This window comes from Bombyx mandarina, chromosome 12 (assembly GCF_030267445.1).
Source record: "Bombyx mandarina strain Sakado chromosome 12, ASM3026744v2".
NCBI lineage: Eukaryota > Metazoa > Arthropoda > Insecta > Lepidoptera > Bombycidae > Bombyx > Bombyx mandarina.
In genome coordinates, this window is record NC_143219.1 from 11,279,259 (window position 1) to 11,299,129 (window position 19,871).

Here is a 19,871-nt window from a genome sequence, read left to right on the forward strand (position 1 = left end):
ATTAGTAAAACTAGTAAACTCATAATTAGTAAAATTAAAACTGAAGTTCTTGAATCGCGTCACAATAAAGAGAAAATTAAAATAAGATTCATAAAATACATTTCTTGTGAGGTTCAGTTTTTATTCTAACGTTATAAGAGTTTACCTGAAAGTTTTTTGGAGAATGTGGCATTTGAATAACATGTGCGGTTGGTCCATGTCGCACTATATTTTGGATGGTCAAAATCATTGGTATGGGCAGACCTGGTCTATTTATCTGTATTTTGTGGTAGTTAATGTGATTTGACTTAAGGTTTAACTAAACTGAGTTTTTTTTTTTTTTTTTTTTTTATTGCTTAGATGGGTGGACGAGCTCACAGCCCACCTGGTGTTAAGTGGTTACTGGAGCCCATAGACATCTACAACGTAAATGCGCCACCCACCTTGAGATACAAGTTCTAAGGTCTCAAGTATAGTTACAACGGCTGCCCCACCCTTCAAACCGAAACGCATTACTGCTTCACGGCAGAAATAGGCAGGGTGGTGGTACCCACCCGCGCGGACTCACAAGAGGTCCTACCACCAGTAATTACGCAAATTGAGTTATTGAGGAGTTGTTTGTGACTACAGCAATTGCTACGTTACTCGCAACGTTGGTAATTTTGTAAAATATAAAAAATGATTCTGATATTAAACTGTAATTAAAAACACTATCTTGTTTACGAGATGCGTAAATCTTGAATTATTACTGACGTAACTTTTCAGTTCTTGTTCAGGTAAATGTCGTCAGAGCTATTTTGTCGAATGGCACAAAACTGCAATCGATGGTGAACAATCAGCAAAATGTTCTGTGCTTGCAATCATACGAGTGGATTGCACGTGGATTTGTATTATTTAATTCAGAGTTGAAATACTGAAGAACGTAATTTTTGCGCGAGTAAGTACCTCCATTAGAGTAAAGAAATTATTTTTTAAGAATACGTTGTGTATGGTTACATAATAAATAATTAAGCATTGAATATGTATTTGAATTTTTATTTCTTTTTAATTATGTAGTAACACAGACCTGAAAAAAATCTTGGAACCCGATTATCGCGTCACCCAACTATCGCGTGCAATTATAATATTTAATTATTGAGGAATTTCTACATATTAAAACAAAAAAAAATCGATTTCAAATATTTTCGTTGTAAATTTCATCCCAAAACCGAATGCTTTCATCATCTTCATCTTGAACGGATTTAAAATCATTCCCAATAATATAAGTGTTCTTTTCGGAATTCGTGAACGGTCCCCATTGTTCACTTTCTCTCTCAGATACAGGGCAACTGAAATATTGAAAAAGTAATTAACGTTATGAACGAAACAAAGACCGCTCTTTATCCACCGAAGTGTTCCTTTAAAAGCTTTTTAAATTGTATGCTTGTGTTATTTTATTACGTAATGAGTGGAAATTGTGATCCGTAAATAATAGATGTTCTTGTGTAAACATAAATACTGATTAAACAAAGATAAAACAATTTTATGCTCCGTATTTCAACCAATTTTATTTGTTTAGTAGCGATAGGTACGAACATTCGTTTTTAATAAATTTGGAAATAGTTTTTTTTCGGGCCTAAGAAAAAGTCGATAATAAACAATTCTGTAATAAATGAACCCGAAACTCGGAGAGTAAATGATTATGGTAGAGATTTGACCACTAGGCGAATAAAATAAAAATATAAAGGTTATATTATATAGAATATATTATTATATTATAACTAGTCAGGTCATAAGTATTGTCACACAGTAAAAACTTTTCTTTTAGAATGCTGGCCACAAAAAAGTTTATTGAATTCGAATTTCGAATTGTTCATGAAAATAAAAATGTATACTTTTAGAATTTTACTCATCTTTAAATATGGAGTGGACGCTTAAAGAAGACCGTGTTGCAGTTATTGCGTTGCATCGTTGCGGTTACGCGCCAATTCAAATTTTTAACATACTGAAAAATTTGAATATAACCAAAAGATTCGTTTATCGTACCATCAAACGATACAATGAAGACTCTAGTGTAGATGACAGGTCAAAAAGTGGTCGCCCTCGGTCTATTAGGACTCCAGTAGTGATAAAAGCTGTGAAGGCGCGAATTCAAAGAAATCCCAAACGTAAGCAGAAACTGTTGGCCCTTCAGATGGGGTTAAGCAGAACCACGGTGAAAAGGGTATTAAATGAAGACTTAGGGCTTCGGGCATATCGAAAAAAAACAGGACATCGTTTGAATGCTCGTCTAATGGACCTGAGACTGAAGAGATGCCACGCTTTGTTGATGCGGTACGCGGGAATAAAATATCGGGAAATTCTTTTTTCGGATGAAAAAATTTTTACCGTAGAAGAGAGCTACAACAAACAAAATGATAAGGTGTACGCACACAGTAGTGAAGAAGCGAGCAACCGTATTCCGCGTGTCCAACGAGGTCATTTTCCATCCTCGCTCGTGGTATGGTTGGGAGTTTCTTATTGGGGCTTAACAGAGGTACATTTTTGTGAGAAAGGTGTAAAAACGAATGCAGTTGTGTATCAAAATACAGTCCTGACGAACCTTGTAGAATCTGTTTCTCATACCATGTTCAATAACAGGCACTGGGTATTCCAACAAGATTCGGCGCCAGCTCATAGAGCGAAGAGCACACAAGACTGGCTGGCGGCGCGTGAAATCGACTTCATCCGGCACGAAGACTGGCCCTCCTCCAGTCCAGATTTGAATCCGTTAGATTACAAGATATGGCAACACTTGGAGGAAAGGGCGTGTTCAAAGCCTAATCCTAATTTGGAGTCGCTCAAGACATCCTTGATTAAGGCAGCCGCCGATATTGACATGGACCTCGTTCGTGCTGCGATAGACGACAGGCCGCGCAGATTGAAGGCCTGTATTCAAAATCACGGAGGTCATTTTGAATAAACTTTAGTGTCATAAGAATCTATGTTTTGTTAAGTTCATTTTGGTATATGAATGGTTACATACTGAATAAACTTGTTTCAATTATTTTACATTAAACATGTGACAGAATTTATGACCTGACTAGGTAATAGAAAGGCTTACCCCGTTTTTGCAAAATTGACCCACAAGCGTACCAATTTGTCGATTATGTCTTTAGATTCTTGTGTGAGAGGTATGTCGAGACAAGTGACATTGAAAAAATACATTAAATCATCAGAATGGCAGACTCCTTTTACTGTATTCATGTTGTAATTCCTTTTAGTATAATTTCGTTCGGTTTCGGCAGTGAACTTGTATAAGAACACGGGTTTTGAATTATGTTGGTTGTGATACCTCGCATACCTAATGATGTTATACACGAAAAGGCGATCTGTTTCTAAATCCACCAATTCTTGATACATGTCTTGAGTAATTTCTTTGCCTCCACAGTAGTGTTTTCTTATTTTTACATCCAATTCCTTTATATCTTCCAACTGCAATTTCAATTTTAATTCCCGTGGCACGACGCTTCCGACCATTGAATAGTAATTGACAATACGGGGAAGGTTTCTGACAATTTCTATTCCTTCCCCTGAGGTGTATCCCAAAATTAGGGGTATATTTGCCAAATGTCCTTTTTTAACCAAGTTAACCGGTGATTCGTTGAGAAACTTTTCAACATTGAGATTTGGTTTTTCTATTACCGGTCCGAACTTTATATTGTCTACTAAATCTATGTTATTTATTTGAAGATATGGCAGTTCGTTGTTGACAAGCGAAGAAGCAGGAATGCTTCTTAAAAATTCTAGTAATTCAATTTCGTCTTCGGTTTCTTTCCCCAACAGTTTACCCAACTGGAAGGCTCTTTCGCGTGCATATAAATTGTATGCCCATTCATTTAAACAAACACCACTTTGACAAATGGCTTTTTCGAATAGTCCTTTACTCATATCAGATACTAAATGCAGAGATGTTGAGGCCGACCCTGCACTGCACCCAAAAAGTGTAATATTGTTTTTGTCTCCCCCGAATGCAGCGATATTTTGTTTAATCCACTTCAAAGCTGCCACTTGATCTTTGAGCCCAGCGTTTCCTGGAACTTCTTCATTGTCTAGACACAAGAACCCTAGAACTTCTAGTCTGTAGTTAAGTGTCACGAGTATTACCTCATGTTCCATGAAAAAATCTGGCCCATAAAATTCAGAGTTTCCCGATCCCGTATAGAAACCTCCACCATGTATCCAAACCATAACTGGAAGAGCTGTGGTCGGTTTCAGATTTTTAGAATACACGTTGAGATAGAGACAATCTTCACTGCCATCTTCGATTCTGTTCATTCTTTCGTTGTATTGTGGACATATCGGGCCGTGTTCGTTAGCATTTCTGATACCGTCCCAGGGCTCAGGTGGTTCAGGAGCCTATTAAAACAAAATAAATGAAATGTTATCACATCGTAGCCATTGTAACATTTTATTCAGTAAATGTACAAAAACATAAAAAGCATCTATGACCGCAATCGGTTTGCTACTGAATACTAATGAACAACTTTCATGTGGAATATAAACATGCTTAAGTAACCGAGTCTATCGGTATGTCTTAATTTGGTAGGTACTTACTTTGAATCTTAATTTTCCGAGTGGTGGTTTAGCATATGGTATTCCTTTAAACGCCACGTATTTTCCATTATCACAAACAACGCCTTCCAGTGTTCCTTGTTCGACGTGAGTCAAAGACATTTTGTTAACAACTGAAATTATTAATAATAGTTATATGTTTCATATTTATCGATTCGCTTTACAAACGGTGTACTGGATTTTGATCAATTGGTTACTTGCCAAACGGTAGTTTCTTGGTCTTGACATTGTGAAATTGTAAATGACATGTTGTTAATATCTGCCAAATTTAGCAGAAGATACTTGTTCGTTGTAACGTAATGTTGATCAAGGTCTCAGATCAAGTTGGCTAATGTGTTCTGAGACAGTTTTGTTAGATTTTAAGAACAACGGATAAACGTTTCAAATATGATTTTTTTTTGTTAATGTACCGTGAGCGCTATTTTACACCTTGAGGTATAAGATTTACTCAATAGCTTTTGTATTACTCTTTGGACCGGAACCGAAGTAGCTAGTAAATTATAAAACAATGTGACGTTAAGGTACCTACTACAACGGTCGTCTGGTGTAGTGGTAAGTGACATGGTCACTACACAAGGGGGTCGCGGGTTCGAATCCCGCCAAGGGAAGATATTTGTATGATAAATATAAATGTCTTTTCCAGGGTTATGGATGTATATTAAATATATGTATGTGTATAATAAAAATCTTACATTTATATCCGTTATCTGGTACCTGTAACACAAGTTCTTTATGAACTTATCACGGGACCAGTTAACGTGGCGTGATTGTTAGTAAATATTTATTTATTACATCATTAATACGTTAATAAAAATGTACACCTGAACAAAGTCTCACTCTTAAAAGTATTGGCTACCAAATTTTATAAATGTAGGGTGATAGACGTTTTTTATCTAGTTTAGTATTATAATAATGTTTATGTATAATATAAAGAAACTAGCGAGATCCTCACTCCGATAAGATCAACGCTAATCGTAAGAAAAACATCGATATCTTCAAAGTACCTACTCGCGCGTCATCAGTTGATGGTACTATGTCAAACCCTTTCTTTTAAATCCAACCGAGAATCCTCGCAAAGCAGAGGACAAACAAGGAAAAATGCAAATGAACATTGCTTTTTATTTCTATGCTTAGATGGAAACGTTTGCTGCAAGCCAGCTACTCAAATTGTCTTAAATATCTACAAATAACACCTCAGTAGTGCCGAAACAAAAATTTAATGTATTCGAAATGTTGCCGATTATAAAGTGGACATTATAAACACCAGATTAAACCTTCAACGCAGCTTACATTTTCCTATTTCATTTTAAATAATTTATTCATTTGTTCTTAATCATAGCTGCGTTTAGTTCCAGAATTAATAAATTATGTAGTATATTGCCACACAAGCATGCAAAAATAACTAACATTGAAGTGTTTTTCTACAACATAATAAGTGATTGAATGAAACGTAAGTATAATATAGAAATATTTAAATTCTTATAAAGTGAAGTCGTCGTGGCCTAAAGGATAAGGATACCTCTTATGACTCCGCACGGGTAGGTACCACCACCCCGCCTATTTCTGCCGTGAAGCAGTAATGCGTTTCGGCTTGAAGGGTAGGGCAGCCGTTGTAACTATACTGAGACCTTAGAACTTATATCTCAAGGTGGGTGACGTTTACGTTGTAGATGTCTATGGGCTCCAGTGACCACTTAACACCAGGTGGGCTGTGAGCTCATCCACTCATTTAAGCAATAAAAAAAAGTAAAAATATATAATTATTACAAAACTATTAAGGTACTTTGCATTTGAAATGCAATGAACTTAACTCACATTTAAAAGTCAAGCGATCAATTTAGTCATGTTGATACAAAACGAAGGTCACGATAATTTATATATAGATAACGTTACAAATTTTACCTAGTCTCGGACAATGTCTGATAAGTTTCTTTATTTTTTATAGTTTTACACAATATTACACACACGTCTACTTCTCGCGTTTTAGTTCTAATTACTACACTGACCTTCAAGCATATTTAAAATCCTTAGGTTAACTTTAATTTGTAATACAAGCTGTTTACAATTTTGCGTTAAGTACTTTTTTACTGCATTTCTTGTCCCGGCCTTCACAGCTGAAGATTATGTTTAGTCATAATTTTGTTAGCGCAATTCGTATATAAAGCCTTTCAGTGAATCGTTGTTCTCATCTGAGAAGCGCTGCTCTTGCTAGGGCTAGTGTTAGCATCGTCCCAGGTTAGAGCTCTGGTTTTTTGCCTACCTTATTCCAGCTATGCCCAGACGAGTAGGTGAGCTTACGGGCTCAACCTGAGAGAATTTGCCAACACTTACTAGCAAGAGCAGTGCTTCACAGAATCTATCATCGGATCGGAATCGCGACCCACTGAGAAGATCCAGCGAGAAATTCAGTGGGCTAGAGCTCCGTGAGCTCACTTCACTAGAAGAGGTAGTTAAAAGAATAGTTGTCAGGTTTCTTTAACGCCCTTGCACGTATTGGAGGACTGGTGAGGGATTTTATTCGATGTGTTCACTGCGCAGAGGATCGATTGCGCGATGTTGACCGGTCGTATCGTTTCAGTTTATCCATACCACCTAGAACCACCTAGGTACCATAAGCACCGGTCACCGTCCTCGTTTTTTTTTTCTACCTAAGATGATAGCCTTGAGAGGCTATTTCAGCGTGACTAGTAGGTGAGCTCTCGGGGCTCAAACCTGACGACGTTGCTAACACGAATCCTAGCAATAGCCGTGCTTCGCAGAATCTACCACCGGATCGGAAACGCGACCCACTGAAGATCCGGCGAGAAACTCGTGGGCTGTGTCTGAGGGTTAATTTACTCGTCGAGCCCTTCGTCGTAAGCGACGGGTTCGACGAGAACGATGACCGGTGCTTGAGATACCTAAAAGCACCGTTAGTGGATCGGAAGGATCCGACATGACGTATTTGGGGCGACGTCGACTGCTTTCCATTCTGTCCGCAGGATCGGATTTGCTAACACTAGCCCTAGCAAGAGCAGTGCTTCACAGAATCTACCACCGGATCGGAATCGCGACCCACTGAGAAGATCCGACGAGAAACTCAGTGGGTTATTAGAGCTTCGTGAGCTCACCTATCAAGGTTACTAGAAGAGGTAGTTAAAAAAATAGTTATCAGCTTTCTTTAACGCCATTGCAAGTATTGGAGGACTGGTGAGGGATTTTATTCGGTGTTTGCACTGCGCAAACGTTCGATTGCGTGGTGTTGACCGGCCGTATCGTTTCAGTTTATCCATACCACCTAGAACCACTGCGTTCATTCACAGTGGTTTTCCAGAGATCTTTTCTGCAACGCACCATCAGGTTTTGGAATGAACTCCCCACTTCGGTGTTTCCTGAGTGCTAATACATTTTTTTTCAATCGAGCTTTATAGTGAGTACTCAACGGTAGACCGCGACTTGGCTGTGGCTCTGGAATTGCTGATGTCCAAGAATGACAGTAACTATTCACCATTAGCTGGGCCGTATGCTCGTCTGCTTACAAGGGTAATAAAAATAAAATATAGTGACTGTTTAGTAAGAAGTTTTTTTTAGTAAGAAGTAGTTCGGAGTTAGTTGAACATGTGCATTGCACAGCACGTGATTGAGAGACTTGTTCTTGTCAATAGTACACCGGGGACTGAAGCGCTGGCTCTTATGGAACGCGTAATATGGGTTACCCACCGGACCTTCAAAGACGCTTTCAAAGGTTTACTTCTTTCGGTCGGATAATCGAAAAGACCAATGACCAGCCTCAGTTTTATATTAGGTTCTGTTTTATTGTTATAATATTTGTATAAGTACAAGGATAACGCATGTAATGGTCCCTTGACCTTTCTACTTCACCTCAATTTATTAGCCATATAACATTTTTACTTAAATTGTTAGTAAATAGAATTATGAATACGATTGTTTTACTCCTATCGCTAGAAGAACAAGCTCACAGTCCATTCAGTCCAGTCTGTTAATAAGTGGTCACCGCACCTATTAAGGGCGAGACGCGTAGTGTAATCAAGCGATGCTGTGCCAATGCTCATATCTCGTGGCTAGGTACCTATTTTTCTAAGGATATACGCCAGTATTCAAAAAAAGTTTTCTTTTATCTTACAGATCTGGTCATTGGTCTGAATTAGGGTTTCATTTTCATGATAAGCGAATCTCTAGGTATTACTTAAAGTCCAACTATTTTAAAGTTGCGCTATTATTTATTTCAATGGTCTCGCGTGGAACTAACTTGTATTCCTTGTATTTGGATTTTGTCAAATCTTAACATGTGCATTCACATTAAAGATTCTACTCATAAACTGGACACTAAATCTATACTTATATATAAATCTACAGTGGTTTTTACGGATTTTCCGTTATAACTACTGAACCATGCATCCGATTGACTTGAAACTTGGTATCCATCTAGAAAATACATGTACTTAATGGATAGGTTGGACTCCCTAATAATAATGACAGTAAATAATAATGTTAATTTTAAATGCCCAGCGAAGCGGGCGAGTACGGCTAGTGGAGTATAAATTTAAGTTTTCTTGAAAACACTGTTCGAATTTTTTGTTAAAAATTACAAATTCAAGCTAATTAACCTCTGCCGTTTCGTACCTTTGACATGTCAGTGGCCAAGTGTACCAGCTAATACTGTAACAGAACAATTGAAACAACGAATTAAATACTTATCTCAGGAAGTACTCTGTAAAGTTTGCGCAGAGATTAGAACCTGTGTTATCGTTTTAAGGCCGGTCGTAAAGTTTACGCCTATCAACTAGCACCAACCACAGATGTCTCCGGCTAATTACTACCTTTCTGTGCATGTAAAATGAAATATGCACTTAATCGATGGGATGGTTGGTTGGATGGTTTTATGTTTCTGGACAATACATAATATGCTGAGAATTTACTATATATTATTTACACTATAATATACAAGCGGCCCACTCCGGCTCCGCTCGGGTCTTTAACAAAAATTTTAACAATATTTGACGTTGTTGTATTTTAAATAAAAGAACACTTATTGCGGCATAACTATAATAGTCAGACATATGCTGTCGCGACACTGTAAGTAATAATGTGTTCCACAAAGTCGTAGTACATTATTTTATTTTATCATCAATAGTTTTCGCAGGACACGCGATGTAAAGAACATTTTAGGTAATTTTTTTACACCATGGGTTACATTATTGGAGTTTCAGTAAGGATCCATAATATTTTAAATAAAAGATTATAGCCTATCTCACTCGGGAATAGTGTAGCTTCCAAACAGTGAAAAAAATGTTCTAATCGGTTCAATAGTTTCGGAGCCTATTCAATACAAACAAACAAACAAATCTTTCCTCTTTATAATATTAGTATAGAAGTATAGAAAAAAGAAACGTTTATAAGTTAGCTAGTTTTTATTTATTTTATGATTGAGAAATTACTGGTGGCTTGGAGGCCTTTCCAGTTTCACAAGGATAAGTGGGCGAGCAAGGGTTCAGCCAGGACGGGTGGGATTTGTCAACAGCTATCCGATCGCCTCCAAAGGAGGTACCTAACAACTCGTGAGCAGCTGCTTTGTGAATGAATCTACTACCGGATCGGAATCGCGACCCGCTGAGAAGATCCGGCGGGAAACTCAGCGGGCTGATGTTTAATTTAGGTTGCACGTCGAACTCTTTGCCGAATTCGACGAGCACGGTCGCTGGAGTCCCTAAGCCTGCTCCGAGTGTTAGAGCTAAAGGCGCCTAATGCAAGGGTTATTGGATCTTGCAAGGGTTATTGGATCTATTAGTTTGTTTAACCGATTGCCATAAAACCTGTTACTGTTGGCACAAAGTGAAATCTGGCGAAAGTGTGTGTCTAACACACATACTATTCAGCTATAGAACGTAGCTAAAATTCACTTATCTTATCAATAATATTTAAGAACTTACCTCGCACAAATATTTTTTTCATTAAAAGTACATGTTTACTATTTACTTTTTGAATATATTACAATAAACTAGAAAGTAGATGATGCAACTAAGATGGATAAAAAATCTAATAATTAAACTTAAAAAATATTTTATTCTTAGTCATTAATCTGCTACATACAACCCGTGCTAAATTATATTACAGATGAATGATATTATAGAAAAAAATATGCAAAAAACACATAATGCAGTTACCCCATGCGCTACATACATAATCACAAATTTATTCAAGAGTCTTCTCACATGTTTTGTTTAGTTTTTTTTTGACGGATACACAATATCTCACTAAAAGGTTTCTAGTAGAATGAAAACAAAAACCAGCTGCTTTATATTTTATCAAAACATGTATATTGTTAGATATACTAGTAGATAATTTTATCACTAAGATCGTAAAACATTGTACCTGCTCGACTGTTACGACGCCGCACGCCTCTCTGACGTGTATTCGACAGGCTTTATTTGGACTTTATTAAATTTGATTTTAGTAACTGGCAATATTAAAAGCGAAGTTGAAATGTAAATTTTCATAAAAATAAGAGGTAAAGGGACACTGAGTGATAGGTAATGATACTATTACGAAAAGTAAAGAAAGCAAAAATAAATTAAATTATGGCGAAGCATTTAATACAAAGCTATTGTAATAAAAATAAAAATACTGAATACATAAAATATGATACTAATATTAAGACAGAAGACCTTATTTGATAAAATATGTTTGTCCGATTAATAGTATTGTTACGCGGTGGGGTTCGGGATAAATAAAACTTTCAGCGAAGCTCAAATTAAAACTATATTCGATACTTATATATTACTATAATTCAGCAGCGGCTTAGCTCTTCCCCTTGGCATTGCTGAAGTCCATGGGCGACAGTAACCACTCACCATCAGGTGGGCCGTCTGCTCGTCTGCTTACAGGGGCAATAAAAAAAACTTAGAGCATTTAACAAACACTTTACAATTCGTAATTCACTTCTTCCGCTTCGCTTCAGGTGATCCATTCGCTGTTTCGCTTCGAGTAGATCCGATTACTCACTGCCTTGAACCTTGAGGCAGGATGGTGATAACTATCAGTGGGCTCACAATACGTTTTACCACTACAAAATGCCGGTTGACGATCACAGTATGCCTGTAGACAACGACCATTCTCTGGTCAATCCCTTTGTCGGTTTACCACTCCCTAGAGAAGATATGATGATGCTATTATGGATCGAAATCACACAGCCAAAATGCCTTTAAGGAGAATAACTAGTTTAATATACAATTCATAGGATATAATCAACCTAGAATTCTGATTGTGTAGTCCCGACACTAGTGTGATTGCTTACCCATGCGTCACTTCATTAGCCCTCGAGCGTTTGACATTTCCGGCATCATTACCGATGTTGATGAGATTAGGATTATTATCTACCCTGAAGGGGATGCGTCGATATATTTTGGTATAGGCCATACTGGTTATAGCGCAATTCCCTTCAAATCTCTTCGTCATTGTGGCCAAGAAGCAATGTAATCCAGATGACAGTTATCAAGGCATTCACCGATTGTTTTCTACGTTAGCAAATGACGCCCATGAAAAGACAGGTGCTGTGGGTAGAATTTCATGTGGTCGAATGGGATAGGTTTTAAAAGATAAGTCAGCCGTTGTATTTGTGTTTCGACCCATCTAAACAATAAAAAATACGGCCTACCTACCTACCTGTTAAGTGGTCACCGGAGCCGACAGACATGAACAACGTAAATGCCGCCACCCACCTTGAAACTTGAGTTCTAAATCTCAGTTTTTACAGTACAACGGTGGCCTCACTCTTCAAACGGAAACGCATTACTGCTTCACGGCAGAAATAGTCAGGGTGGTGGTACCTACCCGTGCGGACTCACAAGATACCCTAGCACCAGCAGTTACGCGAATTATAATTTTTGCAGGTCTGATTTTTATGACGCGATGTTATTTCTGCACTGTGGAATTCATTGGTGGACATTTGTTAAGTACGTGTTTTATCAGAAAAATTCACACCTGCCTGCGGGATTCTAACACCGACCGGCACAGTCGCATTGCTAGGAAAGAATGCACCGGATGTTTTATCCCTTAGGCCAAGACGGCTTCAAACGGTATTGTAAACTTAAATCGAGAAATAGTAGAAATCCAGGTTGCAGGTACCAATTATTTTAAATGAAAATTTGCTAAGCCGTCTTCACTAACGACTTAAATGTTGAATGTTGAATTTAAAGCATCACGTTATCAACTAGTTTGTGGCAGGGCACGCGTAGGTATGCACGGATACATACTAATAACCATTTTGGTTTAAATGATTAAATATAGCCGTTATGAACAATACAATCGAGCTTCAATCTCATGTCTTAAGGTAGGTCATTCAAGTATTGACGTTTATCAGCTTCTGTAACCATCAGACCTAACGGCCCGGAACTATTCTGGACAACTATACTAATAACAAATAAGTATATCTAGTTCACAAACACCAATTTCCATTTGACTCCTGACAGAAATAGGGGTGTTGGAAATGTCGATAATCTTGGTTTCACACATCGATTTGAATGTTAGGATATGCTTTTTACCATATAAATCAGGGGGAGAGTCGAACACAACGGTTTTTTAGCATCACTCCGCCTGTCTTTCGACTAATTATTAGAATCGCTGTTTTCGTTTACAATGTGCTTTTATAGATTGTCATATGCGAGGCCCAAATCCAGCTCTTTGACGGCATACCACTTACTTCACTATTTTGTATTTAATTCATTTTCCCACAGTTACGCACGACAGCGGGATGGATGTAATATGTTCTGCGTCGACCCTCAATGGTCTTTGGACTCTGGTCTCTGGACTGGGCTCCGGCTCGGTGCGGGTTCGGGCGCCAGCTGTGAGCGGCAACAGTTATTGGTGAAGTTTTTCATCTGTAAAAAAAAGATACCTATACACAGATCTTATATACGCTGTTCGTTAGTCTCACTAACACTCGAGAACGGCTGGACCGATTCGGTTAATTTTTATTTGTGGAGGTCCAGAAAAGGTTTAAAAGCTAGATAAATATGAAAATGCTCGGAATATGAATAAAAATAACAATTTTGTTTTTCCTTTGATCTGTTCCCCGTCGGACGGATTCCTTTTGGTTGTTTTAAGTTTATTTTATACAAAAGTTTAGGTCTTTTGTTTATCGATTGAGGCACTAAGAAGTCTGCCGGATCAGCTAATACCTACTAAATAGTTATTATTATAGGCATGAGCCCGAGACAAAACAAAAAAAAAACTAGCCTCAAGTCTCATTAAAATCTGTATGTAACAAATTTAGTAAGTTGTTACAATTCTGGTGCACATTTCAACTCCGAAATGCAATTAAATCCGTGGCCTACCAGTCATACGATAAACGATATTATAATCGCGGTTCACCAATTGTGTTAATAATTATTAACGTAGTTACATTTTAGACGATCGAGCATTTCAATTTATAAGCTTAATCTAATTGAATGTGCGTTGTAGCGGTTTGGTGTTTTATTTATCTTTTTGGTCATTTTGATCTTCTGTCACTCAGCTTAGTTTGATAAACAGCGTAAAGAAGATTAAAGTGCTCGAACTCTCGGTCAAACTCTTCGATCTTCGTCTGAGATAGCCATAGAATAACATGATAAATGATAAGATAGCGTCACGCGGTAGTTATGGCTCATCAATAGCTTAAAACCATTACGTATTTTATGCGAAAACAACTGCGGTTTTTTAACTGGCGGAAATGTAGATACGTAAATTTATCTAGTTATAAAACAAACAAAAAATATGCTTAAATAATAAGTTAAAAAAAAAATCAAAATATAGTCCAGAATATTAGGTCAAACTAGTAAAATTATTGTAGTGTCATTGATCCGTCATACGTATGCATATATTCTAGTTAATCGGATGAAGTTCGTGAATATTACGTTAAAGATACGATATAGATCAAGGTAATAAAATCGTGTTAAAAATTGTAGTCGAGTTAATTTCAAACGATTTTCAAGCGTTCATCGCCTTATAGGTAAGATGCTCGTCCGGTCACGGTGTAAATAGATGGGTACTCTAACTACACTTAGTGCAGTTTTTCTGTCAATGTCCTTGAAGAGGTTAAATCTATTACACAATCAAATGAAAACAAAACTGTACGTCGAGAAGAAAACCAAAAGTAATATGAAATGTTAAGGAATGTTGTTGTTATCAGTTTCTAAAGTGAAGGGGAAATCCGGCAGCGAACGCGCGTTCTGGCATAGGAGACTGACGATCCGATCATGTTTCACATTGGAATTTGAACATTTTATGAAATTATTCATACTGCCATTCAGATTTACTATTCTATTAGATACCACATTTATCTTGCGGGGTAGGTAACATATGTAGTAGTATCATTTTTCGCCTTACCAATTCTAGTGATCTCGAGGGGTCATATTAGATTCACCGAGCGAGTAGCTTACTTACGGTGCTTTAACCTGTGGTAGTAGTATCCGTGCTGAGATTAGCTTATATTGGTGATGATTAATGTCTCCACTCCACACCACACAATTCCATGCCGCTCCAACGCGTAGGCGGGAATTGTCGAGTTTAATGTTTCATGGTAGTGTGAAGGCTGCTATTATTCTGTTGTAGTTTAATCAATTATAAGAAAAATCAACGTATAATATTTAATTTATTTAACGCTAGCTGACCCGGCAGACTTCGTAGTGCCTCAGTCGATAAATAAAAGACCTAAGTTTTTGTGTAAAATAAACTTAAAACAAAGAAAAGGAATCCGTCCGACGGGGGACACATCAAAGGGAAAACAAAATTATTATTTTTATTTAATTCCGAGCATTTTTATATTTATCTACTTTTTAAACCTTCCCTGGACTTCGACAAATAATTCAAGACCAAAATTAGCCAAATCGGTCCAGCCGTTCTCGAGTTTTAGCGAGACTAACGAACAGCAATTCATTTTTATATATTATATAATAGATTAATTCTCAATACCGGTAGTTTGGAAAACACTGATATTCTCACTTAAAAAATGTAAATTATAAAATGCGGTTTCAAATTTTAGTGACACTGACAGTCTTTTGCCACATTAAACTGAATTGAACGAATATTTTAATTATATAATAATTAACATTATCACAACCACCATCAAAATGAATCAAATATGTCATGCGACATTTATGATCGGTGAAAATCGCCGAGGGAAAAAATCTTACATACTTTATCCACAGGTTCGTAGGTACCTACCAACATTTTACTCTCAAATACTTACAGAGGAAAGTGTGCTCAAACACAAGTTCCTCTCCTACCTTTGTTCAAGAAAGTGTATGCCTTAAAGATGCTTATAAAGATAAACGACACTTTGATGGTTGAAAACATTAAGCCTTTATAATTCTATGACTGATATTCCGGAAGACAGCACCGACAAAATAATTTAGAGAATAGGCATAAGATAAGAAACTTTAAACAAAATTCATAAATCGAATTAAGAAATAATTTCATCTTTTTTTGTCCTGTTGATACAGGTCAGAATATTAGGGCGAATTTATAAAAATCATTGTAATCAGATGACTTGAAGTCTGTGATAAAGTCGTTCATATATTCCGTTACATACATACCAAGATAATAAAAGCGAGTTAAAAACGAGGTAATATGGAATAACTACTGTTAGGCGAACTATGTGTCAATCATTCGAAATGTTGTGTTTTTGCATCTCTTGTACGTACGATTGTTTAGAGCGCAATCCAAACTTTAAAAATGATCTTGGACTCCGTGAGATATCAAACCAATTTCTAAACGCATTCGACACCTGTCATTCTAATATGTAGCTATCTCGCTCTTTACTCAACGTCCTTCTTGTCTTTTTCCTAAGTGTTCGGTTAAGTGCGCGCTCAGATTAAATAATGCTTATTAATTAATTAAGTGTTTTAATCTATAAGTATATGAAAGACATATTTAAATCTTTGAGGCGTTTGTAGAGCAGAAGGACGTACAGTTTACTTGCGGAAGCTAATCGGGCGATAGCTAGCGGGGTGATTTTTAAGTTTATCGGGCTCATGTATGCTGATAACGTCCGCTTCTTTCCACACCGCAGGATAGATGGTTGGATGGTAGGGTTCGTCATAGCGCCATTGGTTTACGAGACCGTACGTGTTAAAGAGCCCTATCGTTAGGGATAGGGGTCCGTCTGAAGTATACTCACTTACTAGCATCTATCCTGATTTAACAAATTTAAATGCTATTATATATACTAATATTATAAAGAGGAAAGATTTGTTTGTTTGTTTGTTTCGAATAGGCTCCGAAACTACTGGACCGATTTGAAAAATTCTTTTTCCATTAGAAGCCGACATTGTCCCTGATGAACATAGGCTACTTTTTTTTAATTTTTATTTATTTATTTTTTTGGTTTCATGTGTGTTTTAATGTTTCCGAAGCGAAGCGAGGGCGGGTCGCTAGTTATATATAAAGCCTTGCCTTAAATCAACGTCTGTGGGCTGAAAGATATCTAATACATTCGGGGCCATAAAACATGGAAACCAACTAAACTACTAACTTTATCAAGTGAATTAATGGTATGAAAAAGTAGAGAGATTTCTATAATACTCGTATGTAATAGTAAAAAATCTAAACACATAAAAAAGACATTTTTGCATTCATCATCATCATCATCATCATCAGCCTGCGGCAGTCCACTGCTGGACATAGGCCTCCCCCAAAGCTCGCCACTGAACCCGATCTTCGGTTCTACGCATCCAGTTACTGCCAGCTGCCTTGCGCAGGTCGTCGCTCCATCTAGCAGGAGGATTTTTGCATTACTGTCCATTTATTGTTTTTGTTATTAATAATAACAATATTATATTTATTAAAGTAACCAGATTTTATGTTCAAGAGTGGTATAAATATAAAAGTAATAAATAGGCAGCGAAACGTGTTAGCGCTGAATAATTCATTCAATACAAAACAACCTTGACGTGCGTGTGAGCTCGCGGGACGTGATTGTTTGACGGGGGTATAGGGAGACCCAGTGAAACGGTGTACGCCGCCGCCCGCCGGTCAGTTGGGGACCTGAACCCGGGTGTCACTACTAAACTCCGCCCTGGGAAGCTGTCCCGCCAACCGGTGTAAAATCCTGTCGTGCGGTCGTCGTGCCGGAGTCGGAGACCGGAGTGGATCCCGGCGATCGCACGCAGGCTGGACTGGGGGCCCTTCCATGCCCTGCGTCAGTCGCTCACGCAACCCGTGGTCGAGCACGTACTGTGCTCCGCGCTTTATTCAGGTATTGTCACGATTACGCCTCGAACATCCTACCCCACCCAATCCCACTCTCCAAAAAAAAAAAAAAATAATAATAATGAAAGTTCGAAAAAGGAAAAGGGTTTTGTCGGCGATTCCCCATTCCACATTTAATGTGGATTTCAGCAATGTAAGGGGTCTACATAGCAACCTCGACGCCGTACACCACCATCTTGAGACGGCGCAGCCTGCCCTCCTTTTTCTGACGGAGACGCAGATATCTGCTCCGGATGATACTTCGTACCTTGAATACCCCGGCTACGTATTGGAGCACAACTTCCTGCGTAAAGCCGGGGTGTGTGTATTCGTCCGGGCTGATGTCTGTTGTCGCCGTCTACGAAGCTTCGAACAACGGGACCTGTCCCTCTTGTGGCTGCGCGTAGATCACGGGGGTCGTACCCGAGTCTACGCGTGCCTGTACAGGTCCTACAGCAGTGATGCAGGTTCAGCTCTGATAGAGCATGTGCAAGAGGGAACTAACCGCGTGCTTGAGCAGTACCCATCTGCGGAGGTGGTGGTTCTTGGAGACTTTAACGCTCACCACCAAGAGTGGTTGAGGTCCAGAACCACTGACCTCCCGGGTCGGGCTGCCTACGATTTCGCCTTGGCCTACGGCCTCTCCCAGCTGGTGACACAGCCCACCCGTGTCCCAGATATTGAGGGGCACGAGCCTTCTCTGTTGGATCTTCTGCTGACCACCGATCCAGCCGGATACAGTGTGGTGGTCGACGCTCCACTTGGATCGTCTGCCTTATCCGTGCTGCCACACCACTCTCTCGTCCTAGTCGTCGAACGACGACCAGGTATCGAAGAGTTTGGCAGTATTTGTCAGCAGATTGGGATGGATTGCGTGAGTTTTACGCATCCTACCCATGGGGGTGGTTCTGCTTTTCCTCTGCTGATCCTGACGTCTGTACGGACCGTCTTAAAGACGTGGTGCTCCAGGGGATGGAATTGTTTATCCCCTCCTCTGAAGTGCCCGTTGGGGGTCGCAGCAGACCCTGGTATAACAATGCCAGCAGGGATGCTGCACACCTCAAGCGGTCCGCATACGTTGCATGGGATGATGCTAGGAGACGTCGGGATCCTAACATCTCAGAGGTAAGGCGGAAATATAACGCCGCTTCCAGGTCCTACAAGAAGGTTATTGCCAGGGCGAAATCGGAGCACGTTGCTAGAATTGGCGAGCGACTGAAGAGCTATCCCTATGGGAGCCGTGCTTTTTGGTCGCTCGCCAAAGCTGCAGAAGGTAACTTTTGCAGGTCTAGTCTCCCACCACTACGCAAGTCCGATGACAGTCTGGCCCATAGTGCGAAAGAGAAGGCTGACCTTCTGGTCAAACTCTTCGCCTCGAACTCGACTGTGGACGACGGGGGTGCCACACCACCGAACATCCTCCGGTGTGATAGTTCCCTGCCGGAGATCTGCTTTACACAGTGTGCAGTCAGGCGGGAACTCCGACTCCTGGACGTCCATAAGTCGAGCGGGCCAGACGGCATCCCTGCAGTGGTTCTGAAAACATGCGCCCCTGAGCTGACGCCTGCGCTAACGCGTTTGTATCGCCTCTCTTATTGCACTAACAGGGTTCCGTCTTCATGGAAGACTGCCCACGTCCACCCTATCCCCAAGAAGGGTGACCGGTCGGACCCATCGAGCTATAGGCCTATCGCGATAACTTCCTTGCTTTCCAAGGTGATGGAGCGAATAATTAATATACAACTCCTGAAGTATCTGGAGGATCGCCAGCTGATCAGTGACCGACAGTACGGTTTCCGTCACGGTCGCTCAGCTGGCGATCTTCTTGTATACCTTACTCACAGGTGGGCTGAAGCCTTGGAGAGCAAGGGCGAGGCTCTTGCTGTAAGCCTTGATATCGCGAAGGCCTTCGACAGGGTCTGGCATAGGGCACTTCTGTCGAAGCTACCATCTTACGGAATCCCCGAGGGTCTCTGCAAGTGGATCGCTAGCTTTTTGGATAGGCGGAGCATCACGGTCGTTGTAGATGGTGACTGTTCTGATACCATGACCATTAACGCTGGCGTTCCACAAGG

General features: G+C 39.3%; 1 protein-coding gene and 1 long non-coding RNA gene across 4 annotated transcripts; both read right to left on the reverse strand.

Moving 5' to 3' along the window:
• Positions 1-995: 995 nt before the first annotated feature.
• Positions 996-10,865, reverse strand: LOC114246071 (juvenile hormone esterase). Of its 3 annotated transcripts, none has more exons than XM_089731994.1 (4): positions 10,737-10,865; positions 4,555-4,685; positions 3,062-4,356; positions 996-1,307 (listed from the first exon to the last, which is right to left on the reverse strand). In XM_089731994.1, the coding sequence occupies exons 2-4, from the start codon at positions 4,672-4,674 to the stop codon at positions 1,154-1,156; spliced, it is 1,569 nt and encodes a 522-aa protein (XP_089588120.1). In that variant the 5' UTR covers positions 4,675-4,685; positions 10,737-10,865; the 3' UTR covers positions 996-1,153. The 3 variants fall into 3 exon arrangements, with proteins under 3 accessions (XP_089588120.1, XP_089588118.1, XP_089588117.1); XM_089731992.1 differs by having other exon boundaries at positions 10,753-10,852; XM_089731991.1 differs by lacking the exon at positions 10,737-10,865 and adding an exon at positions 10,503-10,630.
• A 505-nt stretch (positions 10,866-11,370) lies between these two features.
• Positions 11,371-13,422, reverse strand: LOC149501828 (uncharacterized). The gene is made up of 3 exons (XR_016324018.1): positions 13,309-13,422; positions 11,867-12,122; positions 11,371-11,771 (listed from the first exon to the last, which is right to left on the reverse strand). It is a non-coding gene; the product is annotated as an uncharacterized LOC149501828 (long non-coding RNA).
• Between the last annotated feature and the right edge of the window lie 6,449 nt (positions 13,423-19,871).